At 40.3% G+C, this 27,094-nt stretch overlaps 1 protein-coding gene across 3 annotated transcripts; it reads left to right on the forward strand.

The window, feature by feature from the left end:
* PANK3 (pantothenate kinase 3) lies at nucleotides 1-26,335 on the forward strand. Of its 3 annotated transcripts, XM_056349097.1 has the most exons (8): nucleotides 1-716; nucleotides 10,061-10,413; nucleotides 11,861-12,114; nucleotides 12,746-12,922; nucleotides 15,224-15,347; nucleotides 18,364-18,489; nucleotides 19,893-19,944; nucleotides 20,525-26,335. In XM_056349097.1, exons 1-7 carry the CDS (start codon nucleotides 689-691, stop codon nucleotides 19,941-19,943), a joined length of 1,113 nt encoding a protein of 370 aa, XP_056205072.1. In that variant the 5' UTR covers nucleotides 1-688; the 3' UTR covers nucleotide 19,944; nucleotides 20,525-26,335. The 3 variants fall into 3 exon arrangements, with proteins under 3 accessions (XP_056205072.1, XP_056205073.1, XP_056205074.1); XM_056349098.1 differs by lacking the exon at nucleotides 1-716 and having other exon boundaries at nucleotides 10,280-10,417; XM_056349099.1 differs by lacking the exon at nucleotides 1-716 and having other exon boundaries at nucleotides 10,280-10,417; nucleotides 12,751-12,922.
* Nucleotides 26,336-27,094: the final 759 nt, after the last annotated feature.

The following is a 27,094-nucleotide window of genomic DNA, read 5'->3' on the forward strand; positions in this document are numbered from 1 at the left end:
CTGCGGCAGCGGCGGAGCGGGCGCGCAGGAGCCGCTGCGCCGCCTCGGCCCCATTGTGTGGCGCGGCCGCGGCTCCCCGGTGCCGGCCGCCATCTTGTGCAGGAGGGGGTCCAGCGCCCGGCCGGCGTGTCCGTCTCGGCTGGGGCCTCCGCGGGGGGCCCGGGGTCGCCCTCCTGCCGAGAGGGGCGGCGGCGGCGGCGGCGGGCAGCCCCTGCGCCCTCGGCCGCACCCGAGCGGGGCCTCCTCCCGCGCCTCCGCCCCCGGGGGCCGTCCCGGGCCGCTCTCCCCGGCTGCTGCCGTGCCCCGAGGCGGCGGGAAGGGCTGCCCTCCGCGGCGCTACGCGGCGGCCCCGGGGCTGATGCTCGGCACCTCGCGGCGGGCCGCAGCCGCCGCGCCGGGCCAGGCGTGAAGGCCGCCGCCCCCGTCCCCGTCCCCCCGCCCCGGCGCGAAAGCCGATGCCGCCGCTGGACGAGCCCCTGCCCGGGCCGCGGGCATAGCGGTGGGCGCTGCCAGCGCCGCTCCCGAGGAGGCGGGCGCCCACCAGCCGCGGATCAGGAGACCGAGGCCCAGCCCCGCGGAGCCGCCGCCGCTTCCCGCCCCATCAGGCGAGGGGCAGGAGACGCACCCCGAGCGCGGCGCCGCGCCCCGCCCGCCCCAGCCGGCTGGAGAACCGGGCCGCCGCCGCACCATGAAGATCAAGGATGCCAAGAAGCCGTGTAAGGCCGGGGGGCGGCGGGGCCGGGGGGCGGCGGGCGGGTCTGAGCCCTGAGTTCGGCCGCTGCCTGCCGGGGCTCTGCTCGCTCCTTGGCGGCCCCTCCTCAGTGAGGGTCGGGGCTCGGGCGACCCTCGGTGTTGGCGTTGGAAGGGCTTCTCTTTGAACAGAGAGTAACGGAACCCGTGTTTTGGGGCTGGGTGCTGTTTTTGACGAAGATGGCACTTAAGTGGTGTGCTGAGCACCTGCGCAGGCGGCTGCAGTTGCTACAGTTTTATTTTTTAAGGGCTAATTAACTTCCAATTTTTTTTAGAGACAGTAGTTCATAATACTTGGGTGTATGTCTTTCATTAAAATGTGCTGAATTCTCCCTGTTAGTAAGCACAGTTGTAATAATATTTCGTACTATTTTATTATGCGGACTGCCATATTTGTTTCGGAGAGCGCAAATGTTTGTATTCACCTGGGTCTGAACCAGATGTCTGAGGCTACCACTGCTTTTCTGTGGGAAGAGAGAATTGGATCATATACAGCCAGTTCCATACGAGTGGTGTTTCCCCAGTGTAACAGATCCAGCTGTGCAAGTCAGCACACCTGTTGGGCTGCGTGGGTGTACCTGAGCTGGCAGGGATGCAGGGGTTACTCTGCTGAGTTAGGCTGGTTTTTGTCATCATACTTGAAGACTTATTTCAGGGTGGGTTACTGCGTGGAAAAGATGGCTAGTCCTAAAGAGCTAGGCCTGCTGTTAGTCATATGACATGCCTGTCTCATGAAGAGCATACAACTAAGAGTATATTGGAAGTGTGTGTTTTTAATATATTGTTTGAGCATCCCAACAAGATCATCATCAGCAAAGGTGTATTTAACACAGGAGGAACTAGCGCAGCTCTTGAAATAGCTATAAACATGGAACTGAGTTTGGCTGTGGAGATACTTTGTTTCTTGTGCTGTGTGCTAAGAAAACCCTAAATACGCATCTTGGAGCACACTATAGCTGTCACCTCTTATTAGTGCCACGGTGTGGAAATTGCTGAATGGACTGTAATCATGTTTATGAAGAATACAGTTCAGACAGCATTTTTTTCCCCCTGGTATAGCATTAGAGGAATGATACCAAGACTCTGGAGCAGCAGTTGGTTGTAAGATGTTCTAGTGGTTTGGCAACTTAAAATGGTGACAGTATGGCTGCTTCTGCTGCAAGAAACCTGCTAATTTCAGGAGTGTCTCTGCTGGGCCTCGAAGACTTGTTTTCTGTAGTCGTGGGTTTAAACCTCATGTTCTAATAATAATGCCAAGTGTTATCAAGAAGTTTTAACTGATTACATATGTTAAATTTGTAGTTGGACTTCTCCAGTTCTTGAACCTGAACTTTGATGTTGGTTTTATGATGGGAGTCAGTTGGTAACAATTGGAACTGCACAAGCAGTGGAAGGGAAGAATACAGTGTCAAACTACATTGTTTATTTCATCTTGACTTTTTAACCTATTTTGAAGCTAGTGGATTTTTTAAAAATAATAGCACTTAGGCAATGAACTTCAGACCCATTGTGCAGATGTCTGTCTTGGTTAGTCGCACACACTGCAGTGGGAGAGCAGCTGAATATTTGAAGAGGAGCAGACCCACAAAAGCACTGAGGATGGAAAAGGCCACTGATGTTCAGGGGCTTTGATGCCCTGTACTGCTGTGATTTGGCTTATTATGCTCAGCGTGAAAGCTGAATTGGACTTAAAGTACCACTTTGAGACAGTCTAGTTAAAAATTATTTAGATAAGGCAGTCGTAGACACTTTTCAGTACAATTGCAGAGTGGGTATACGTTTCTTAGGCAAAATGAGTATTTTATTGTTGTGCTTGAGCCAGATTTGATGAAAGGGGAAAATGGTTGATCATTGTTTAACAAGAGTTTGTTACACTGTTGTAAGAGCCTGCAAACTGGAATTGAGAAGATTGCTTTAGCCTACCGGTACTTTTTATCTGTGATGTTTAGCATCATGACAGAAAGCACAATTGCACTAAGCGCCATATCCGTCATAAGAGAAATGACAGTAACAATAAGGGTAAGACACTTAACAAGTTCAGAATTTCTAATGTGGATAAACTGTCTAGACATGCTTTGCGCAGGCCTCCCTTTCAAAAATCTTTACCTGACTAGTGCTGTTGCTACTTTGTTGTTGTAAAACCTGAGAAATGCAGCTGAACTTACGGAACATGGCTTCTGAGATGGACTGTTCTGAAAGAGGCTAGTAAGGGGCTATTTAAATTTCTGGTGCAGGTGGTGGGACGTGATAGGCATTTTAAATGAGGATAACAAATTTGAATTAGGCAAACCTTCTACTAAGTAGTTAGTGTTGCAGTAGAAGCTGAAGAGGTTGTGGAGTCACCATCCTTGGAGGATTCTTGAAAAACTTGAGAGATCTTCAGGTCTTACCTGGAAAAAACCGTAGTTGACCTCATCTAGAGTTGGCAATTTTCCTGCTAGTATGACTAGATGACCTCTGGAGGACCCTTCCAATGAGTAGTTGCGTGGTGGCTCTTCTGAGGAAATGTCTGTAGGAAGAATGGCTGGCAATTTCCAGAGAAACTTGCAAAGGTTATTTTGGGTGTGGAGATTATGATAAATGTGAGAGCAGAGTCTCACAGAACTGCTGCTGCGAGAGAGGAACAGGCTGTCTTCCTCTAAACGAAAGAGGAGCTGCTCATTCAGAGAGCTCTTGGTGTTGGTGGGGAAGGCAAGGCACCAAGAGGAGGGAAGTGCCAGCATGCTGTGCTCTTCAGGGGAGGTGGAGTCCTTCATCTTGGCTCTGGAGTGTAACGGACCGCTGAAGGAAAGGCAAAGAAATCTAGTATTTAGTATGCAGTATATGTTACTTGTTACAGTTTGCCACTTTAAATTGTTTATTAAAAATAGTTTGAGAACAAATGTCTGCATTTCCCTTGAGGTGAATTGAGACGCATTAATGCGTGAAAGTACATAGTAGAGATTTTCAAAATGCTGTACCAGTATAAAGAAAAGATGAAAATCTTAAGTTTATTTTCTCTCTACAGACTTGTAGTCATTGTGGACACAGTGATCCCATGCAAGATTTGTGTAGTAAACTGATGAAAAATCCATTTAGGTTGCTGAGGACTCTCTTAAACTGATTTTTCTGTTCATAGAACTTGCTGCTTTGTCTTATGTATGCTAGTATTTTCTTATTAGTCCTTGAAAGCTGATTATTAGCCTATAGCAGATGTTATAGGCTCTCATTCCAGTGCACTTGGAAAAATGTATTTCTAATAATGGGTTAATACTGCCAGGCAGAGTTTATACTGTGTTTGCATCTGTCAGTGTTAGGTTATGCCTCTGCATGCTGTATCTTCCTATAACAAAAACAGCTATCCCCAAAGAGATTGCTGCTGAAATGTCAACAAAATTAACAGGATGAGCAAGGAGGGAGAAGATGAAAGCAGTGATATTTGTCTTGTATTAGCTTTAGATGGTATCCACTTGTAGATGTGATAAACCTAATGAAGAGCAGTTACAGTAATTGCCAATTACTACCTGTCCTCCCACTGGTAAACGTAGTGTGATTAGAGATGACCGAGTGGGAAAGTGTGGTGAGTTTGGATGGAGAAGTTTTCCCATGAGGGAAGTGAGAGAATGAGACAGATGTGTCAGATGACATTTAATTGAGGTGTTAATTCTGTCCAGCCCAAATCTATGTTGAGCTGAACTCCAGATATTTTAACCAAAAACCTGTTACAAAACTAGTTAGAGGAACTCGCCTGTGTCTCCAGGGCTAAGGGCACTCGATGTGCGGTTTTGCTCTGTAGAGGCTTGTTTACACATATCTGTAACGTAGGTACAGCAAAGGCACATTGCTGCCTAGCTATCGGGTTAATCCCACTTGATTTAGCAGTTCAGCAGCCTTTGGTGTGTTTTCTCTTAATTTGACCCATTAGATGTTAGCTACCTTAGACTGCTAGCTGATTTAGGTGTTAGTTTACCATTAATTTTTACTCTGCTGTATGCAGATGCTTTAGGGAAATAATGGAAACATAACGATGTATGCATGTACATAGAGGAAAATGCATTTGGAGAAACCACAAGATACATTTAGTTTAAGTTGCTGTGTTTACAAATGCAGTGTAATAGTTCAGTATAACTTTTGTATAGTTAACTTGTTTGTTTGTCAGTAATCAGATAACAGAACCAACTTTGATCCTATTCTTACCGAAGACTACGTACCAAGCTAAATTAGATAAGTTTTGTGCATCAGAACAGATAACACTGCATACACTCATAAAGAATTTTTGCTGTGCTGGCAGAAGTGAACTTCTTAAGTTTTCACGTGATTTCATGATCATTTTCCTTGTATTTTAAGCCAGTATAGAATCACAAACTGCAGCACGCTTTGGCTGTTGTTCCCCAAGATGTGTTTATACTCAAAGTGCGACGTTCTTATGTCTTAATAATACGTAAGCTTTCTTCCAAGGATGACACAAAATCTGGCAGCCTATTGTCTGCTTCACTGACAGCTGTGAATTTATTGGGATATTTTATGGTGCAAAGCTCCCTGCTTGAGTTAGGAGTTAGGTACTTTTCCTCAAAGGTTAGTTCTTGTTTATTTAATGCAGGGTTGATTCAGACTGTTATTTTATTTTACGGTGAGAAAGAGATATTTTAAAGGTATTTGTTTCAAATGTGTCATTATGTTGATAGGAAAGAGGTTACCAGTAATCTGTTTTTCAGTAAAATTACTAGTATGTGGTCCAGGTGGAGAACTTTGAAGGTCCTCTGCTGTGCTGCAGCAGAACCCATAGAAAAGGAAAATACTTCAACCTTTGTGCTTGTATTGGCACGGGAGAGACTTTTTACTGTAATTATTTCCTTTTGGCATATAAAGACCTTATATGATAAGATACAAGTAACCTTAAGATTGCTGTCAGAAACTAAGTACGCCACTAACTTGAGCAGTGCCAACACAAGAGAATAAGGCCTCCCTGTGTAGCTCTAAATAATTTAAAAAAGCAACCAACAGCCGTCAGCGTGGGTTTTCTTACTAGGCAGAACTGCTATATCATTCCTTGACCACAGCATCTTGTGACAGCACTCCTCCCATGCGGGAAATGCTTTTCTACATTGCAGGAAGCAATTTCTATGGAACCCTCTTAAAACATCATGGAGTTTTTTAGCTCCGAGCAGGTGATTCCTCAAAGCTGTCTTCGTGGCATGTTCCTGGTTGCTGTGTCTACATAGGGACCACGGTGGCTCCTGGCAGTGCTGGGAGGTGCAAGAAAATCTGGATTGGGAGTTCAGGAGGTTGGACGTTGTGATGCTGCTCTTCTCCGGTTGGAGACAGTTCAGTGTGGTGCAGTGTGTCACATTAAACCATACGGGATTTGACTTCCCATTTGTGTTCTACTTTGCATATTTGTTTCTTCTGAGATAGTGAAAATACATGTTTTATGTACTCTTAAACAGGGCCTGGCTTGACTTCCTAAAAGCAGAATGCATGTTTTTGAAGCAGTTTTATGTGGTCTATCCAAGGCAGTTGGGCTCGTTGAGTAAAAAGCTCAGTTCCTGCTTCTCTTTTTTTCAAATTGGAGCTGACCTCTGCATAGAGGAGCTAAACTTTGAAAAGATGGGGCACTGGATTTTTTTCTGTGAACAGCAGTTAAATTCTCAGCCAGGAATACACCTGAGCTGTGCATCACTTGGTAGAGTATTCCTAGGAATAAGAACACTTACAAAGAGGAACAGCCAATAAAAGTCATCTAATGACCAAATCCCCATAAAGAACAGAAAAAGGCCCATTTTAGTGCAGGTGCATTCAATTCCTTAGGAATTGAAGCTGCAGAATGGTGCTTATAGTTGCACAAGTCCTCAAACCTGGTATCTGCAGAGCTAGAAGCTTGGAATGAAGGTTGTGCAGTTGGTATTGATCTTATCCAGGCATGTTTCTTTAACTATGACTGCTGTAAGGATCAAGCTAATGTCTGGGGATTTTTTTTTTTCAAAAGATTGTGCTGCCGTCATTCTGCTCCTAAATCTCTCACTCAAAGAAGCAGGACCCACAGATAAGACTATAAAAATAATTTTTATAGAATCATTTATATATTTATTTTGTATATTTTCAGCCCAAGGTACCATGCTATTTTTGTCTTGTTCCAAGCCAGCTTTCAAATACAAGAGTACCTCAGAATTAAATTTTTCATGGATTTGAGAGACTATACAGGTGCTGGTATATGCTGCAGATTGCATATGTAAGATTGAAAACTAATGCTGTGAACATGCCTCAAAGGGTAGTAACATTGCTTTAAGCAGAGTGCTCGTGTGGTGTAAAGTGATGCACAGGTTCCATGGATGTATGGCTTGACTTAAAGGAGAAGTGGTGTTTTCAGCCATTGCCACAAATAGCCTGGCTGCCCTCTGGAGGGGAAGCCTTGTAGGAAACTTGAGCGCATTGTGCATTTTCTAAGTAGTTCTCCATCCTGAAATCTCAACCCTGCAAATGAAATCACTTTTCAGTAATTGGAAGAGGAACTGGTGCTTTCACGTGGGTTGCTGTTTTCATCATTCCCCCTGCATCCAGGATAGGATGGATCCTGAGCCAAGATCCACCCAAAACAGGTTTGAAGGCTGCAGCAATACGAGGGGAGTTCACAAGGTTTCCATGCTGCATCCATGTACAATTATGTTCTAACTTGTCAGGGTATTTCTAATGTTTAGAGGTAGCTTATGCATGGGTAAATCTTGTATCCTTGCAGTCCCAAAATCATAGCTACAGTTCAACTGATTATGCACTTGCCAGATATATACATATGTGTATCCCCTTCTGTGTTTGGAAAACAAAATGGCTTTAATTTTCCTGGTTTAACCTGTATATAAATCAATCAAGAGTGGCTTATGTACACAAGAATCCTTGTGTAATATCTTTTTCAGGGTTGCTGGTATGAGGAGTAAGTCAACAGTACGTGGGCCCGGTTGCTTGTCAGTACTGCTCCACCTTGTAAACTAAATCCGAGCAACGTACATACCAGCCAAATCTTGACAAATTTTCAATAGAAAAATATGAAATTTCTTGGGGTTTGTTACAGAGGTGAAAACTGTGACCTATTTCCTCAGTCTCAAAATCCTTGAATTGCTGTTAAGATCACTCAGTTAATCCAGAAAACTGATGTTCTACAGCATGATCCTATTTTTCAACATAAAATATGTTCTCATTTTGATTATGGAATAAACTCCCTTAACAGTTCAACTGCTGCTGGTTTTTACTTGGTGTACGAGATATATAAACCTTGAGATTTTAAGAGGTGTGGCTAATGCTATATTTGCGAAAGCCTTTTGGGTCATTTAACATGGGATGCAGTGGATCTTCTGACAAACAGGCATTACTTGCGCCAGTCTTCCTTAAGGTCATCAGTTGAACTTTCAGAGGTTTCCCCCTCTTTCTTGTTATGGAAAATGAGATCCTAGGTATTCAGTAGGTCCACTGAGCAGGAAAAATCCCAAGTATTTTAGGTAGTTCTTGGCTTGCTGTGTCCTAGTTAAGTGCTTAATGGGTTGGACTGACTCCCACAGACACTTTCTGGCCTGTTGGGTGAATCAACCACCCTTCTTTGGTTTTGGTCTTGTTACTTTGTTGATGACAAGAGGCTGAAACTTGTGAGCTTGCTTAATAGAACATCAGTTATTTGTGGTCAAACAGTAACATGACAGATTTTCTGATGTCCAGAGTCACAGTGCAAAGAAGTCAGGTATGCAGTTGTGAAGTCAGTTAGTGTGTGACTTTATGCTTAGTCTTATGCTTAGATCTCAGCTTTATTGAACAGACAGGAGGTTTATAGAATATCTTTATTCCTGCTTGGGGCTAGAGTCTACTCCCAGAATTTATCCTTGTATTTAATTTTTATTATTTTTTTTTTTCAAAATGAGTAAGGTTACTGAGTCAATTGTTTTTTGTCAATATCTGACAATATTCTCTGGACATCTTTTCCTGGGAGTTGAGGCAACATTGTAAGTTTCTTCTGATGTGGTTTGATTTTTTTGGGGGGGTGGGGGTGTGTGTTGTGTTGTTTTGTTTTTAGCTTCTATACTCATGTCATAAATGAACTGGCACATAGCCAACCTTGGCTAAATACATTGAAGTGTTTCGGTAGGCCATTCTTCTCAAGGCTAGATCCCACTGGTAATGTAAATCCAACATAACTGCATCCTACTCATGATGAACATGTTAACGTGTTCTCGGTTTTGTCCCTAAGTTTCATGCTTCTATAGGATATGAATTGCATCTGAAGAAATAAATTGGAACTCTACAGAATATAGATAAAATAATAATAATAATCAACCTAACAAGTTATACTGTCAGGTAGGACATAAAAATATGAGCTTCCCAGCTGGCTGTTCAGGATTTTCTTAAACTTACAAATTGTTTTAAACACTGATTCTGAGAGATGAGTGGTGAAACTCTGATGAAGATGTTGCCTTTGCCGTAGGGTTGCTGGGTTTCTGTTTCACAACACAGTTAGGAAGATTTATTGATAAAGGCATATCCAAGTCATGGTTCTAGATGTCATAAACCGTAGAATCCCTGTTAGGAATTGCAGTCATCCTACAAAAGTGACAAAGACAAAATGCTTGCGGTTTAGTATTGTTCTATATTACAGAAATCCTTTCCTTTCCAAGGTACAAAGGAAGAAAAACAGAACCTAGATTCAGTAATATTTTTTACCTTATGTGTACTTATTAATAGTACTTTTTATGAGCCCTTTGTAACTTCAGAGGTTATATGAAGAGCTCTCTTCAGCTCCATAATTTGGGCATCTTAACACTCTGTCAGTTTTTAAAATACATGCAAATAAATTAATGCTTCCCTCTCAAATGAAGCAAGTTATGTGAGCAAAAGATAACTGAGGAGGAATACCTGTCCTGCTGCTGTCAGCTGTAATGTGTCACCTGCTTTCTCATGAGTTTGCATTGCAGTCTTTGTGCTAAACTATGTCAAAACTATTATTTTAGGAGTGAAGGTTACTTCAATCCTTTGTTATCAAAAAAAAAAAAAGTGGGTGAATCTTTAGTTGGTATGAAAAATACAGTATGATTTGGGGAGTTCTTAGATGGACTTCCTGAGCACATGTGACAGCATTTAAATATGTAAATAGAGCTGCTCATTTTTGCATTTTTACCTGTGGCCAGAGGGGTATTTAAGATCATGCCATGGAGATGAGCACTAATTCTTTGTTCCTGTGAGGACTTTTTGTTAATGGCTTTCTTGTTAAAAAGTATAGCATTGGTTTAGTCCTAAGTTACATGTGTTGCTTTTGCACTTTAACAAAGCTAATCAATTAATTCTTGTATCTTCACAGCTTTTCCATGGTTTGGCATGGACATTGGGGGAACTTTGGTGAAACTTGCATACTTTGAACCTATTGATATCACTGCGGAGGAGGAGCAGGAGGAAGTTGAAAGCTTGAAGAGCATCCGCAAATACCTGACTTCCAATGTAGCCTATGGATCCACTGGCATTCGAGATGTCCACCTTGAGCTGAAAGACTTAACAATTTTTGCTCGAAGAGGAAACTTGCACTTTATTCGGTTCCCAACTCATGATTTGCCTACTTTTATCCAAATGGGAAGAAATAAAAACTTCTCAACACTACATACGGTGCTCTGTGCCACTGGTGGTGGCGCTTACAAGTTTGAAGAAGACTTTCGCACAGTAGGTAGCCTGTCTTTCCTTGTACTGAAGCCAATGCTAAAAGCATTGCTGATGATGAGTTAAAATAAGCAGTATTTTGAAAAACAGGGGCATGCTCAAAAATTATTATTTATTCATTGGTTTTTCAATCTTAAGTATGATAATGTAAAAATACACTTTCTGACATCATCATAAACACAAAGATCTATTGCTAACAGCTAATTAAAAGCTTCCATTAATGCAGCGAAATGCAGGACGCCTTTGTGGAAGTTAACTATTTTCTGATCTGTTTTCTGTGATGGGAGATGTGCTTAAACCAGTGAGGTGCTTGAGTCACTTCGGATTTTCTTTCCTAAGCCGCCTTTAATGATAGGTTTTCAATGTTTGTGGGTAGGATTATCCTCATTAATTTAGTCCAGTGCATTGTTTAGAGATATGTGCTTAACAGTGAAGCTTCACAGTTGTGCCACGGCCAGAAAAGCTGAAGGGTCCTGGGGGAAGAGGAGGGGACTGGTGGTGCTGTAATCTGTGCCGATGTCAGTCAGTAGTGTGCAGTCTGGTCTGATTGTGCAACTTCATAATCTAACTGTGGGTTGCTTTCTAAATGTGAGCTCCTCTGATTCAGAGATAGACTTCAGGGGTGTTTTTTTTTGGGTTAGCTGCCTGTTTGGACTCTAATGGAACCCCCTGCTGCAGTAAGGGAGAGAGCATGATCACTTTTTTTGTGAAAGCCCAGAGTTAAATTGGATTAACTATGCTGTGAAATTACAGCCTTCCTGCAATCCACGGCACCTGTTAAACTGTATTTCTGCTATATGAGAGAATGGCAGCTTAAATGTCTTGTGCAAAACTGAGAAAGACCCTGAAGTCCTGTAGAATTTCTGACCTGTATTCTTCTTATGACCTTTAGAGCATTAATAAAGTTGCAAGGAGAGTTAGTATGATGCCATTGAGGTTTTTACCTTAGGCTTTTATCTGCTGACATCTTAGAAATGACTGTTGGACTTCTAAGGTGGGGAAGGAAACCCACAAACCTTGAAAAGATGTGCAGATATGTAAGTTTCACTGAGATGATGCTCAGTGGGGCCTCTAGGGTGTTTGGTGACCTTTTTTTTTTTTTTTTTTTTTTTTTTTTACTTAGATTGATGAAAAATGTTGCTAATTTTTGATGGATTAATGTCTGAGTATCTCAGAAGTTATCTTTGGAGTTACCACAGCAGATATTTATATCACCTGCCTATTCCTGATTCAAGTCTGAGATCTAGATTTATAGTCAGAGTAACTTGCTAATTGTTGTATTCAGAATTTAATCCTGAATTCTTTGTTGGCTTTATAGTGGGATTGAAGTTCCTGAATTAGTCACCTGAGATAGCTTCTTCAAGTTAGGCAGTACGAGTATAGTCATAAATTTGTAGCATATTTAAGCAATGTTAGAACACATTGACACTGTCTTTTTTTTTGAACACAGATTGGAAACCTCCAGCTGCACAAACTGGATGAGCTTGACTGCCTTGTCAAAGGCTTATTGTATATAGACTCTGTCAGCTTCAATGGCCAGGCAGAGTGCTATTATTTTGAAAATGCCTCAGATCCTGAGAGATGCCAAAAGATGCCTTTTAACCTGGATGATCCATACCCGTTGCTGGTTGTTAACATTGGTTCAGGAGTCAGTATTTTATCAGTCCATTCCAAAGACAACTATAAAAGAGTAACTGGAACAAGGTAACTTAAAGACCCATGTTGGAGTTGTTAGTCTATGGAACAATGAGCCTTCTGTTTCCAAAGGGGTTCCTCTCCCTGACTCCCCGCACCTATCCCTTCCCTCACTCTATGGTATGGAAGAGTATTTTACTTTATTACAACTGCATTCATTGAAGTCCATTCCTGTAGTTCTGTTAATGAGGAGATTTAACTAGTATGTTATTTATCAACCAAGGAGTGCTAGAAGTGCTCTGTAGTGAGTTTTATAGGTTGTATCTGAAGTTTTGATAATGTGTCCAGCAAACTTGTATTTCTCTTGCTCCATAAGAATAAACGTGTCCACACAACTTGAAGTAAATGATCAAGGATCAGAGTCAGTAACATGATGTGGGTGTTCAGGGAGTTTCTTTCTGATTAAGTTTTCCAGCTTATATTGTGAGAGTGTGTAACTATTTGTTAGCTCTTCCTGTAAGTGACTTATATAAATGTTAAATTGATTGACAGCTGTTTGTGTAGTGAAACTTGAGCAAGAAGGCAGACAGCTTGGTAGCTAAGCTGGAGGGCTTTATTTGTTTTATTTTGTTAATCAGATGTAAGAATCTTTGATGTGAGGAAATCCTATGAAAAAGCAACTAGTTTTCTTTCTTCTTAGTCTAGGTGGAGGGACCTTTCTTGGTTTATGCAGTTTGTTGACGGGCTGTGAAAGTTTTGAAGAAGCTCTGGAAATGGCATCCAAAGGAGACAGCACACATGCTGACAAACTGGTTCGAGATATTTATGGAGGAGACTATGAAAGATTTGGCTTGCCAGGATGGGCTGTAGCATCCAGGTAAGCAAGAGATCTTTTAGTTGGTTCTTTTGCTGGTTTGGGAGGCTTCAAAAACAAGACTTGAACTATTAATGCAGATAAAACTGCTTTTTGCAAACTATTGTAGTCAAGTTCTTATCCTAAAAGTGTATGTACTCTGTTATCCTTAAGATTCAAAGCCACATGCAGCTGCAGGTGCCTGCTTGCTAGATAACACACGAGATTTCTTTTTTATGTTGTGTACAGCTTTCATGGGTCAGAGAGAATGTGAGGTCATCGTAGGAGTGGCAAGAACAAAGTGCAGAGGTGTTGTGGTTTAACCTGGCAGCAACTAAACACCACACAGCTGCTCGCTCATTCCCCGACCTGTTTAATAGGACAGAAGTGGAAGGGGGAAATATAATAACAATAAAAAAATTAGAATATACAAAACAAGTGATGCACAACACGGTTGCTTACCACCTGCCAACTGATGTCCAGCCAGTTCCCAGGCAGTGGCTGCCTTTCCCCCTCGTTTATATGCTGAGCATGATGTCATGTGGTGTGGGATGTCCCTTGGGTCAGTTGGAGTCAGCTGTCCCAGCTGTGTCACCTCCCGGCCTCTTGTGCCCCACAGCCTCCTTGCTGGTGGGGTGGGGTGAGGAGATGAAAACTTCTTGACTTAGTCTAAACACCGCTTAGCAACACCTAAAACATCAGTGTGTTTTCGACATTGTTCTCATCCTAAATCCAAAATGCAGCACTGTACCAGCTACTAGGAAGAACACTGACCCTATCCCAGCCGGATCCAGGACAAGAGAAAAGACAAAGCAGATTACTTTTTGACTTCCTAGAATCTTTTTAGTAGGACTGTTGTCCAGAGGGAAGGTGAATGGAAGATGACATTTGTATTGCTCTTACATAGTATCTCTTCATATTTTTGGAAAGACTGCTTTTTTTTGGTACATAGTTGTCAGTACACACACCTGGCATAATGTTTTATCTACTTTTCTCACTTATGAAGGCTGTCAAACACAAACAGTTTGTGCCATGAGAATGAATGTAATTTTCTGCCAGTGACAGAGGGGTTTTGTCATAGCTGCAAGTTTTATTTCCGTTGGGGAAGATTATTGGTGATATTACAGCTTCTTAGCCTTAAGAAATGTAAGAAGAATAAACTCTGGGAGTGAAACTAACATGTGTGTAAGAGTTCATTAAATCTTTATTCTTATTCAGTAGTAAGAGGTCTTAATTCACAGTAACTTAATTCTTCTCCCTTTCTGGCCAGCTGAGTTCAAGCCTCTTGAGAGAGCATATACTGAGAGGTTTTAATATGTGCAAACTTTACACTTTCAGTCAATACATCTTAACTCGCTCTGTATATAGGTACTTTTTATTCTCGTTTACTTTTTAAGACTGTTAGGATCTTTAAGGACTGCTTGAGTTTTAGAATAATCAGGATTCTGGCTCTCTGAACTGACTTAAATGTGGCAGAGTCTTTAGTGGTAAAATATCATGCATAGCTATGGATTCTTGTTTTGCTTTTTCTTCTTCTGTAATTTGTAATAAATTATCTACTGTGTATAGTAATGGAAATGTCCTTCTCATGTAGAACTCTTCATTTATATAACCTACACCAGGGGTCCTCAAACTATGGCCCGCGGGCTGGATACAGCCCCCCCAGGGTCCTCAATCCACTCCCCAGTATTTACAGACCCCCCTGGCCACCCCCCACCCCCCCGGGGGTTGGGGGGGGAACCGAGCAGCCGCAGATGACTGCCTGCCACTTCATCCGTGCGCCGGCCCCCTGGTTAAAAAGTTTGAGGACCCCTGGCCTACACCGCAGGCTGTCAGCTGTTTATTTTCTGCCTGAGGATTGCGTTCCATCCTAAAACCATTCATCTCATCTCTGGTTTACTTCTGGTTCGAGAATTGAGGATTGGATAGATATGATGATTGAGGAAGGAAGCACGACAAGTTGGAAGATTCACCAGTCAGACTTATGCATCGATTTAATTTACAGTGACTAGATTTGCAGTGTAGCCTTGCATAAGAATAAGACTACTTTTTGCTGTAGATGGTTTTTCATGGAAGTCAGTCTAAAGAAAAATATTTGATTGGGGGTCATTATTGTAACAAGATTGACTGCTTCCTGTGAAGGAATAAATAGGCACGTTGTAGTGTTAGTAGTCAAATTGCTGTATTTAATACAGATCTAAAACGGTAGCTCCGTAAGAACAAATGTGAGACTTAAGTTCTGTTACAGCATAAAAATTGCATTCTGAAATTACTTCAAATGCATATGAATCACTTTGTACTTAATGGAAGTTTTTCTTGTTCTAGTTTTGGGAATATGATCTACAAAGAGAAGAGAGAGTCTGTTAGCAAAGAAGATCTTGCAAGAGCCATATTGGTCACCATCACCAATAACATTGGATCTATTGCCCGGATGTGTGCAGTAAATGAGGTAAAAGCTTCTGATCTAGCTATAGGTTTATTATTTGGTTTCCAGTTAAACGTCTGCTAAAATGATGTATCATTTTAAACCTTCTAGTACATTCCCAAATGAAATGAAGAAGTTGGTTCAGAATATTTTGACTGCCTTTGGAAAAGTGGGACAAAGATATCTTTGCCAATGGGGAGGGTAATCTAGTGAGAAGGGCTTCAAACTAGCTTTGTTAGGGAATGGAACCTAAAGCCTGCAGGCAGGTGAGGGAGAGGGGAGTGCAGGATGTTGAGATGTAAGGACTTGAAGTCCCCTTGCAGGAACAGGATGACTGTGGGCTTGACTTAAGTCTCTACACAAACACATGCAGCATGGGATACAAGAGGACTTGTAAGTCCTGGGTCTCATGAGGAACTATCCTGACCTCCATTGGAAGGGTAATGTGGCAGGCACAAGCAATTCATACTGCTCAGTGTGCTGGGGACAGTTTTCTGACACAAGTGCTAGGCAGGCTGACCAAGCAAGCATGGTGCTGGACCTGCAGTTCATGAGTGAAGAACTGGTCAGGGATTTCAGTGACAGCCTTGAAACAATAGAGTTTGAGATTCCGAGGAAAGTGAAGGCAAGTAGCAGAATAGAGACTTTAGATAGGCTTGAGTAGAACAGGACTCTGATTTGGGGGGAATTTAGGAAGCAGGATCTTGTGGAAGGCTGTCCCAACGGCATAAGGAGTCCAGAATACCTTGTTGATCTTCCAGGATAGCATCCTGACAGCAAAAGCAAAAGGTGGGGTACAGTCTGGCTAGGGAGCAGCATTGTAGAAGAGAGGAGGGTGCGTGCAGTTGAGCTGAACGTGAGCCAGCAGTGTACATGTGCCGTCGAGATGGCTGGCCTTGTGCTGAGATGCACTAGCAAGAACATGGGCAGCAGGTCAGAGGAGGTGATACTTTAGGCTTCACTTTTGCCCCTCTTTCCCAGCCACCACCATCACCAAAAGAGAAGCACTAGCAAACTAGAACAAGTCTAACAGGTTACCAAGGCAGGGTGCTGCCCTGGAGTACCTAATGTATGAGCAGACACTGAGGGATCCAAGTTAATCCTGAGGAAGAAGCTGTAGCCTGGAATGGTTGTCACTTACCTAGAGAGGGTTACAGGGAAGACGCTGCCTGGTACAGCTGTGCACAGCAGAAGGGTGGGAAGCCATGGATGTAACTTGTAACAGAGAGAATTCTGATTGGTATAAGGCGAAAAAGATGCTCACAATGAGAGCGGTTAAGCCCTGATGTTTCAAAATGTGTGACTTGAACAACTTCAACATTTAAGTTGCTGAAAGATGTGCTTTGCGCAGTATGTAGCACCTGATGGCCTCCAGCAGTTTCTTCAAGCTGAAATTATTCTCTGATCAAAGCTTGTAGAAAGCCTTGCTTGTAGTTAAGCATTTTTAATTTTTACCAGCTCTTGAGACTTCAGATTGTTTTGACACCTGTCATCTTACTGGTTGATACAGAGGTGGTTTCCTGTCATCCTCTGTTTCTCAAAGCCCTGCTAAACAGAACCAGTATGCGTTCAGTTTTGATACGATTAGCATGGACAGTCAAGAACCTATGGAAGAATACTGAATTTAGGTGTAGAAGATACGGGTGTTTAAGCAGCAGGGATTTCCTCATTCATTATCAAAAAACTTTGGATAAGGTGAGGTTTAGTAACAGCTTTCTTGGAGAAGGCTAAGGGTAACTACTTAGAGCTGTGCTTAAAATCTATGAATGTGATAGTCTCAGAAATACCAACAGCCTTGTGAGCTGCAGTTACCCTTCTTTTGCTTAGGAGCCAGATTAATATATTTTTCTGAATTCAATATTGCAAGTTCTCCCTCAGTTTCCTTCTCTTTCTCTCATGTTTGTCTTGGAGGAGAAAGTTAATTTTGGCTATTGCTTTATGGCAAAGCTTGGTGACAAAAGAGTTAAATTGAGGGTGAAATGCAAAGTACATGTTAATAGTCTGAGCCAAACATATGCAATTTGTATTTAAGGGTGGAGTAAGTGAGTACAAATTGGGACTCATAAACTGTGCAAGTTAGCTTTATTCCAAGTTTTTTTGGTCTGATTCCAACTATGTCACAGAACTACAAATCATAAGAAATGGTTAATAGGCATACACAAACTAATATCTAACTGATGTATAAAGATAAAATGGAATTAATTATTTTGGCTTTCTGCTATAGAGCAGAGTTATGTTTGGATGCCTTAACAGTGTGTTTACTTGTCTTCACTGTGGACTAATCAAGATGGTGAAAAACAGTTGCATGTTAATCATTTGACTACAGGTTGAATTGTCATACTAGCTTTTTTAACAACTTGATATGAATATTCATCTAACATAATTAGGCATTTATTTAAGCACTAACACAATTAAATTGTCTTTGGTTCTTGCTTTCATTATCATTAAACCAGTATTTACTGTTGCTTCTACTTAATGTTGGTTTTTTTTCAGTGAATAGGGAAAATTACACAGTTCTCACTTTTTTACACGTGACGATTAAAATTCACAGCTCACGTCTAGTATTTAAGTCTTAGTTTAATGTTACGCTGAGGTGTGTTGAGGTCTGAAGATGAAAAGAACGTTGTTATGTCTTACTGTCTTCGGCTTCTTTACAGTGCTGCCTTGTTGCATATGGATCAAGCAGCATTGTACAGGGCTATGAAGGCATTGAGTCTTCTCTACCAAATATAAGTATTTTTCATTTAATTTCACTTTTAGCTGGGCTGTTTCTTTGGCTTAATTGCTGAAAATGCTCACTTAATTTGAAACACAAATGCTGCTTCTCTGTAAATTAAGTCCCTTAGTTGTTGAGGGTTGCACGGTTTTTCCTTTTCCCCAAGCATGCTGCGTTTTAAATTTTGGAACTATGTTTTAATTGTGGGTTGTTTGTTGTTTTTTTCTTGCTCAAGACAGTCTTTTCTTTCATAGCTTAATTTTTCAAAGCTGTGTTAAACAGTGAAAAAGACTTAATCCTTTGCTGGTTTTCTCTTCTTTTTAGAAAATAAACAGAGTTGTGTTTGTTGGCAATTTCTTACGTGTGAATACTTTGTCAATGAAGCTTCTTGCATATGCACTGGATTATTGGTCAAAAGGGCAGCTGAAGGCCTTGTTCCTAGAACATGAGGTATGCTATGGTTCATTTATTGTATATATTGTTTTACCACAAATCAGAACCACAGGTATTGAGTAACTCTTGCATGTGTGATACTGTGAGACACCAAGTACTCAGTAAACATTAAAGTGAGAGGTTTGTTTTACTGTATTGGTTCTCTGGTGCCAGGTTTCTCTGCCAGGGAAATACTTAGGTTGCTTTGGGGTATCTCAGTTCACATTATAGGTATTTGGAGAGGGACAAGAAAATCTTAAGCTCTGTGCTAAGGTTCAACAGTCTTTCCTTGGGTTTGGGTGGAAACAATAGTAAGTATTGTATTTCAAAAGATTACAGAGAAATCTAAAGCATGGCCCTTTGAAATACTTAAATTGTTCTCAACTGAGTTTGAGCAACATCCTGGAAGTGGAGACTGCTTTTAACAAGGACGGCTTTCATACCACCACAGATACACCTTGAAGTTGTTGTAGTGATTTTATGATCTGAGATTAACCTGCTTTCGGGCAGCTGCTGCGATCTAGATCAGTATGTTATGCCGAGAGAGTTGACCTGCTCTGGTTAAAATACGGGGAATTGTATTAATTACAGGTTGCAGCAGCTGGGAAGCTTGTAGCTTCTTGGCAGTGAGCTGGCAATTTTTGTTCTCTGTTGGTTTGTAAGTACTACGGATAACAATGTTACATCTATTCCCTTTCAGTTGATTCTCACAACTTTTTTCCTTGCTTGCTTATCCTGAGACTGACAGTAGCCTGTCTTGGTGCTAGTTTCTGCAGTAACAGCAGAACGGTTCCTTGTTAGTTCTCCTCCCTTGTGATTTTTCTTGGATTAATTTTAAAATCTTGCATTTGGTCAAGTGTAGTGTCCAAATGCTTCTCTATTTCATAGTTATAGGGAGGGGGAACATCTCCCCCAGAGGGGAAATATAATCCAAAAGGAGAGCGTGGTTCTTTGTATGCAGGTAAGTATACAGTCCAGGAAATGGTGTTGAAACTTGAACATAATTCTTTGAAAATATGAGGGGAAGTCAGTGTAAGAAATTTTTTACTTACACCTTAGGAATAGCGTTGCTATGGATATTGAAGATCCTTTGACAACCAAAATATGCAGTTCTTCTAGGAAAAACAAATCAAGCCAAACCTGATTTCAGTGTTTTAAGGAGCCACTGATATGTGTCTTAAAAGTCCTGCAGTGTATGGGGAGGCTTGGGGTGAAATGTCCTAAAGTTAAGCTGGATAAGAAGGATAAAATGTTTGTTTCAGGAAGGTTAAAAAATTACTGTGAAAGATTATGTATTAAGCGTATGGTGTTCTTCCTGTAGCATTGCTCCACCAGATGCTTTGTCGTCACTGAAATGTGATTAGTGCAGAATGCAATACCCTACTTGAACCTGAAATACTCTTTTTATTTGTTTTGAACAGGGATACTTTGGAGCTGTTGGTGCTCTTCTTGGTCTGCCAAATTTCAGTTGAGGTACCAGATGTCACTGTACTGAACTATTTTCCACCTGAATGACACTTGTTTACGGCAATGGGAACTAAATCTAGGTCGAGGAGATGAAAATAGCACATTTTCTGTAACTGTTTTTAAGAAGTGATTAGCTACTGAATATTGCTATTTTAAGGGAGGGGTTTTCACTCTGGGCATTGGAAAGCGAACCACTTGAGATACTGGTTATGTTCTTTGGTACATGTGGCCAGTATTGAACTTGGAATATGCGATACAACCTCTGAAAACAAGCTTCCAGAAGAAGGAATGCTGAACCTTTAAGTGCTTGGCATGAAAATGTTGCAGGTTTACTCCTTTTTTTTTTTTTTTTTTTTTTGGTTTTAAGCCTATCAGTTTTGTATATAACTAGTGAATGAAAAATTACGTTCATTAGTTATACTATATTATAAGCACAATTTCCCGTGTGTACTTACAGAAAACAACTTCAAAAACAGGAAGGTACTGTCTACAAGATGAAGAAACTGTAGGCATTTGCTTCCCACAATGAGAATAATGGTTTCATTTTTATGTGTAATGGAAATAATATTAATGCTTTAATTTTCAGTGGGAAGATTTGAAACACAAAAGATCAGCCAAAGCAGCAGATAAAGCAGGTGATGTTTTGAAGGTTTTGTGAAGATACTCACCTGCCCTCTTCATGTGTTTGAAGATGCAGCTGGTATTTTGGGAAGATCACCTCCATCTTTGGATTTGGAAAAGAACTTAGTGATTAATGAAGGCGGATTTTGGGGTTGATTTGTGGTGGTGTTTTTTTGTTTGAGGACATGACTTCCAAAATGCCTTCTGTTTTGGGGGGGGTGGGGGGGAGGTATTTGTCTCTTAATGACTTATGATGTCAGAATTTATTTGTAGAGGTACCATAAAGTCTGAGAGAACTGAAGAAATCCTTATCAAATAGACTAAATACGGGACCTCATAATTCTGATGCTTTGGCTCATTTCTGTGGAAGTTTAGAAAAATTCTGCCCCATCATACGAATTTGAAAATGTGATTTCTCCTTAATTTTTTAAGAGTTGATCAGAGCCTAATTAGGTGTTGAAAATGGAAGGTTGTTAGCTTGCTTTTGGGTTTGGAAGTTTGTTTTTCAAAGTTGAGGACAGCATCAGAGTTTGTATTGCAGCACTAAATGGACCAATATTGAGTGTACTTGCAATATGGAACCATTCATCAAATTGTGGCCTTGGGATAACATCCATACTCTGGAACTGATCTTTGGGGTTTTCTGTATACTTTAAAAATTTACAGTTGTGATTATTGTAGGAAGTTTAGTCCTGAAGCCAGGGCATGAGATCTTAAACCTGTAAAAATATTATACAGTCATTAGCTGTATGACTGTGGACTAAAGAGCTACCCAATTTTATGATATCATTTTAATGTTAAATATTTCCTATAAGTGCATGAGGAACAACCAGACTAGAACACATTCATATCCTCGGGTTTAAGGCATTTTTAAAACTGATTGCTCAAGTACTCCACAGCATGGCTGTGTTGTATTCACAGACACATCCACCCAGTGTGTTAGAAACCTCTATGTGCTATTTTCAGTCTTCTCTTTGTTTTCTTAAAATTCAAAGCCCCATATTAATGTGTGGTTTTTTAATATTCTGTGATCTTTTAAGAGTACAGTAACTTAAGAGTAGCCAGTTCATTAAGCCCAATGCCAATCGCAAATGCAGTTCCATTTATTGTTGCTTTTCCTGGTACTCATACTACGTTTCCATTGTGCTTGATTTGATGTTTCATCTTAGACATAAAGAACCAAACAAGAGTAACACTCACAGTTCAACTGATCTAATGCTAAATCAGAGCACTTCAGAAAATAAGCGAATATGGCTTTTAGAGAATGTCTTTATAAATGCTGTATACTGTTCCTTTTAAGGTACTAGGGAAAGTAACCTTTATTTGGTTATAAAACTTCATAAAAGCTTTCTGAATGGTTTGACAGCCTCCTGAAAATTTTGCAAACCAACTGCATATTTTTCTTGCAAAGTGAGGTACTTCAAGACAATGTACTACAGTTTGATTAGAAACAGTTCCTTTAGACTGTATTTATTGCTACTTCACTTCTCTTTTTGTGATATGGAAAGAGAGCTGCTCTTGAAGCAGTAGTTAGAAGTTACTTGTATATTTAACCAGAAGCGCATGTAGAAGATGATTGCCTTATGACCATGGTTCACTTAAACCATTTGAAGTTGATATGACCTAGGATGTGTTTTAAGTAAATTGTACAGAGTTACAGAAGAAATTAATGGAGTAATTCTTGAGCAGCTGTGCTGTATAGAAACTACTGTGAGAATCAAAACGTGTGCCCTACCTCTTCCCTTGAGATTCTAAAACAATTGGCTTCCTTTTGCTAGTTTTATCAGCATAATTGTTACTTCATTACAAGAGCAGCCAGAGAAGTTGTCAAACCCTACTTTAAATCCCAGGGGTCCTGTATTTAAGCCTCATTTTTGGGTTTCATCTCACTTTCTCTCAACATAGAACTAGAGTCTATAAAGATTGACTCTACCACAAATAGACATCCTAGGCATCATAAGCAGTTACAAGATAAGCCTTAAAGTCTTTTCATCTAAATAGGTTGAAAAGGCTTGTTTCCTTTATGCAGATCACTTAAGTAACTTGCTTTTTCCTGATTTTCTCTTTTAATGTTCACCCTTGCCGTTTTTTTTCCTCGAAGCTAACTGGTTGAAGCAGCTTTAGGGTGAATTGATTCAATGTAATATGCTACAGTAGGGAAAATCTGAGGTTTTCTCAGGGCTACTGTTGTCTTCTCAAGTGGAACCACTTCTCTAGAGGCAAGTTGTTTTGTGGTCTTCTAAAGTAAAATGTAAAGTTCATTTTGAATGTGTAATTGTTTTCAGCTCAATCAGCCATGTGAGTGCCTTTTTAATTTTTTCATATAATGCCAGTTTTGCTGGTACTGGGACTTCATCCATGAGGTTTCCTAACCAGTGTTGCTTACCAGAGAAATGGCAGGTAATTTTATTGGCCATGGAGATGATCCCTTCAATCCAGTGTAGCTAGAGCCGCCAGGGAAAACAACATCAGGTTTCTGGCTTCCTATCCCTGTAGCCCTTATCTAGGTGTAATGCTTTTGCATTTCTTGATCTTATCCCTCCAGCTTGGTCTCTTTCTAAGTAATACGCACAGTTTTGTTGTAGAAGTATCTCCTGAAAGATCACACAGGTTCTTAGTCAGGTAAGTACAGGTTATTTCTGGCTGAAGAAGTCCCATTTTTACATGAAGCTGTTCCAAGTTGGTATGGCTATTAACTGCTTCCACCTTTCTAGTCCTGCTTAGGATAACTGCAATTTGAATGAGAAGGGAACTTCTACAATACATTTTGAATATTTAGCAAGCTGGAATGAACATGTTTTCAGCATTCTTCACTGAAGCCAGCAGATGTTCAAGTAGAAACACCTTTTCATTCTTTTTAGTAAACCCTCAGTAAGTTTAACAGTTCTGAAGGAAGCGGCACTGATACACTTTCTTTGTCTTCTTGTAGTTCTGTCAGGATTTTCAAAGGGTGTTCAGTTATCTGACCTGCCTCTTGAAGATCTTTCCCCCTCTGTAGTGTTTGTTCTACGAGCCAGCACCTGTGATTCTACCAGCACCTCTGTCCTTAATTTGAGTTATGACATGGAAACAATACAGGACCACGCTATCCCACTTGCTCTCAGCCTGTGTATTAAGAACAGAAGTTCCGTTCTGGCTTATAATGGATTAAATACTCCTTCAGTAGTACTGTGAGATTCCTACTCTCATTTGAGTTGTTGGTAGTATACGTGTAAGGTAATTATATTGCCTTGAAGTGTTGTAATACTAAGCCTTTGTCTCTATCCAGTATAGGTCTTCAGGAAATACCTACTTCCAGATAAGTTGCAATAACTTCTCATTCCTAAATGTTTCAGCGTAACAGTGGGATTTTAACATTTGAAACTAATTGAAATGTCTTATTTAGAGCAAATCTGTGCTTCTTGAAGACTAGATGGTGTCTTGTGCATTCAGTCATTAACTTACATTAATACCTAAATTTGCATTCAATCTATTTTCAACATTACTTTCACTATTCACAGTCTTGGATACTAGATGGCTATAGTCCTAAGGAAACAGTTTAGTTCAGAACAGAGATGAAGGTCAGTGCAATTCTGTTGATCTAGTTATGGTCAGCTTTTTATCCTGAGTCCATTTGCGCACCTAACAAGACGAGTTCTTTCCCTTATCAGTGTTTTCCTAGCGACAGGGCTTTCTACACCCTTGTTTTGGATTATGTAGTCTTAAAGAATGTAATACAGAGCAGAGCTTTCCTGAGGTTGAAAAGTGAACAGAAATCTGTGGGTCACATTAAAAGTATTTGACCAAGGTCTGTAGGTCACAGTGCAGAGCTAGGAACACACTTGACGTATACAGTTAATGTTTTGTTTGTACTGATTTTTCCATTTCCCTTTAACGCACAGTGAGAAGAGGCAGACTTAACAGTCATTGTGGATAAAGTGGGTGAATTAAATCCTCAGATGTGACCATGGGAGATAAAGAAAAAAAAAAGCCTTATCACAGTATAGAGGGATAATTCACTGCTTACATTCTTTAAGTTTTACTGATACATTCTAAAGTACGTTACCAGTATTGTCATCTGTGATAAAATTCTTTAAAGAAGCCTGTTCTATTCATTTTGTTTACTTCACACATGTAAACCATATTAAGTATTCTTAAAAACAAACTTTCCGAAAACATCTCAAAAGATGCTGTAATATATGTGTAATTGTTAATGTGCTAAAGGAATATGCTTGAGCAGTCTAGGTTTGCATAACTGAATGCCACATCCTGCCCACTTCAGTTACATCAGTGGACGATTCTCTTAAATGGGGGACTTTTAAACTAATGAGCAAGATTTGGCTTCAAGATCTTCTGCTTGGGGAACACAGTAGTGCCACTTTGCATATTCCTGCTAATGCTAAATTGTTTGTTAAAAATAGATTCTAAATACAATATTTATGGCCTGGTCCTTTTCACAGACTTAAAATCTAACATTTGCAAATATTTTATGGCCTTATTTCAAGCATCCCTTTTGGTTTTTTGAGTATGTGGACTTTGTTCATGTGGCAAGTTGTTGGCAGGTTTGGCTTCCTGTGCTGCTTTGTGTAAGGCCCATAACATTCCTGTTGTGCATTATGATATGGATGACTTTTCCTTTCTGGATTTCAGGGTTATCCTTAATCTTATTTAGTTATTGTGGCTGTTTAAACAAATAGTATCAACTAAAACACAATTGGCATTTGTCCTCTGCTAAAACTTAAAGAAAATCAGCCATTACTGTAAACATTTGGGGAAGTTGTTGAAAACGCAAAAATATCCATTTAAAAGAATTTTAAAAGCTAAATTGGGTGAGTCTTGCCTATAAAATAAACTGGACTATGGTGTGTCAGTTGCTAATCTTTCCTGTAAATGCTAGCATTTCACAATTCTTCTAGCATCAATTTAAGAACATTGTAAATACAAGCTTTGGGAGGAGGTATGATAGTTCAGATGGTGCATTACAAAAGAATTATAAGACTAGTGAATTAGTATTTTGAGACATTAAATTGACATCTAGAATATGAAAATTAGTGTGTTGATGTTATAGGATATAGAGGGCTTTCGATAATCTGCACTTTTTTACATTCCTGAGTTTTGGCATTAACAAATGAGTATCTAATTTTCCATCTGCTGTCTCATCATATGCAGGCCTTGTAATCACCAATTGCTGTCTTCAAATATTTGTTCTACTTATTTAGCAAAATGGATGGGCAAATTTATAAATTGTAAACCTTGTGGGATGGAAGTTCTCCGAAGAGCCATTTGGTTAAGTTGCCTTATTCTATTGCATTGCACTCATGTTATGTCTCCACTTTCTTGTTTACTGTCAGACACTGAAGATGTGATGTAAAAATACGTGCTACAAATTTTTATTCATAAATTACTGATTAATACCTTTGTGTCACCTGTTACTACAGCTCTTGTAAATGATACCTTTATGCCATCTGTAATACAGCTCTTGTAAATTGTTTAAATTATTTTTCTTTTTATAGATTCTCGTTACTGAATGTACAGATTAGATCCCTTTAATATGTCATGGAGTAATTTGGTTGGGGCCCAAAAATGGCCAATGATGTCATTCATCCCATCAAAACTGTAAATAATTCTTTACTGCTTGTTTGCATGAAGTTTGGATTTCATTTACTTTGTCATAACCCAACTCCTCTGTGATGGGCCTACTTTCTACGGTTTGTTTTCCTGGTTTTATTACCATTTGTTCTGTATGAATGTTGAAACAGTACTTTGTCTTTCCTAATAAATAATTTGAGATTGTTCATTGTTCGCCTACATTTCTGGGTTTGGGGTAGGGATTTCTGGGTGTGGTGTTCTGCTGCAGTATCATAAATTGCTGTGATACTTGATACTGGGTGGGTTGTTGCATAATACTTCATACTAGGATAACATGACGGGTGTGGTTTTCATGCTCTTTTCTTCCTCTCCTTTAATAAAAGCCTACGCTTCACAGTTCTTAGATTCAGGTCCTGTTTTTAAAAACATTTGATACCCTAAAGAGGGTTAGTTTTGTAGTCTTGAAGAAGAAAGCATGCAGTGAAGCTACTGTAAGCTTTTGCCTTCCAGATTAACTTCAGAACACATGCCGATTCATGCACACAGGTGACTCAGAGTGGTATTTTCCTGTTGAATAAAATACTTCCATGTATAAACTGCATGTTACATGTAAACTGCAATTACTTCTCTGTTGGAATTGATCTTTGCTTACGTTTTGGAAGAACCAAATTACATTGATCTGATGCCTAATGGGCAAGAGGTCGTCAGGAATGAGGTCTGTGCCGCAGCAGCATGTTGGTGGTGCCTCTTGTGACAAGCTTGCTGTGTTAGAGGCTGTTCTTCAGGGTTCACTGTACAAATTTTTTAGCCATCCAACCTACAGATCTTTGCTTTAAACTGTCAAAAATGAAACCCTGAAAACTCCATTCTGTGTTGCATCTGTCAAGTCTGGCAAAGAGGAGCTTTGCCCCGCAGTGTTCTTTTTATGTAGGGGAAATGAGCTCATAGCAGACACAACTTCCTTTAC

The sequence above is a fragment of the Falco biarmicus genome, chromosome 8 (genome assembly GCF_023638135.1).
Source record: "Falco biarmicus isolate bFalBia1 chromosome 8, bFalBia1.pri, whole genome shotgun sequence".
NCBI classification, from domain to species: domain Eukaryota; kingdom Metazoa; phylum Chordata; class Aves; order Falconiformes; family Falconidae; genus Falco; species Falco biarmicus.

Excerpts from the sequence above, each read along its gene's own strand:
- PANK3 (XM_056349097.1), top strand. The coding sequence starts at position 689 with ATGAAGATCAAGGATGCCAAGAAGCCGT. Across the intron at positions 717-10,060 it reads CAAGGATGCCAAGAAGCCGT|CTTTTCCATGGTTTGGCATG; the intron begins GTAAGGCCGGGG and ends GTATCTTCACAG. Across the intron at positions 18,490-19,892 it reads CCTTGTTCCTAGAACATGAG|GGATACTTTGGAGCTGTTGG; the intron begins GTATGCTATGGT and ends TGTTTTGAACAG.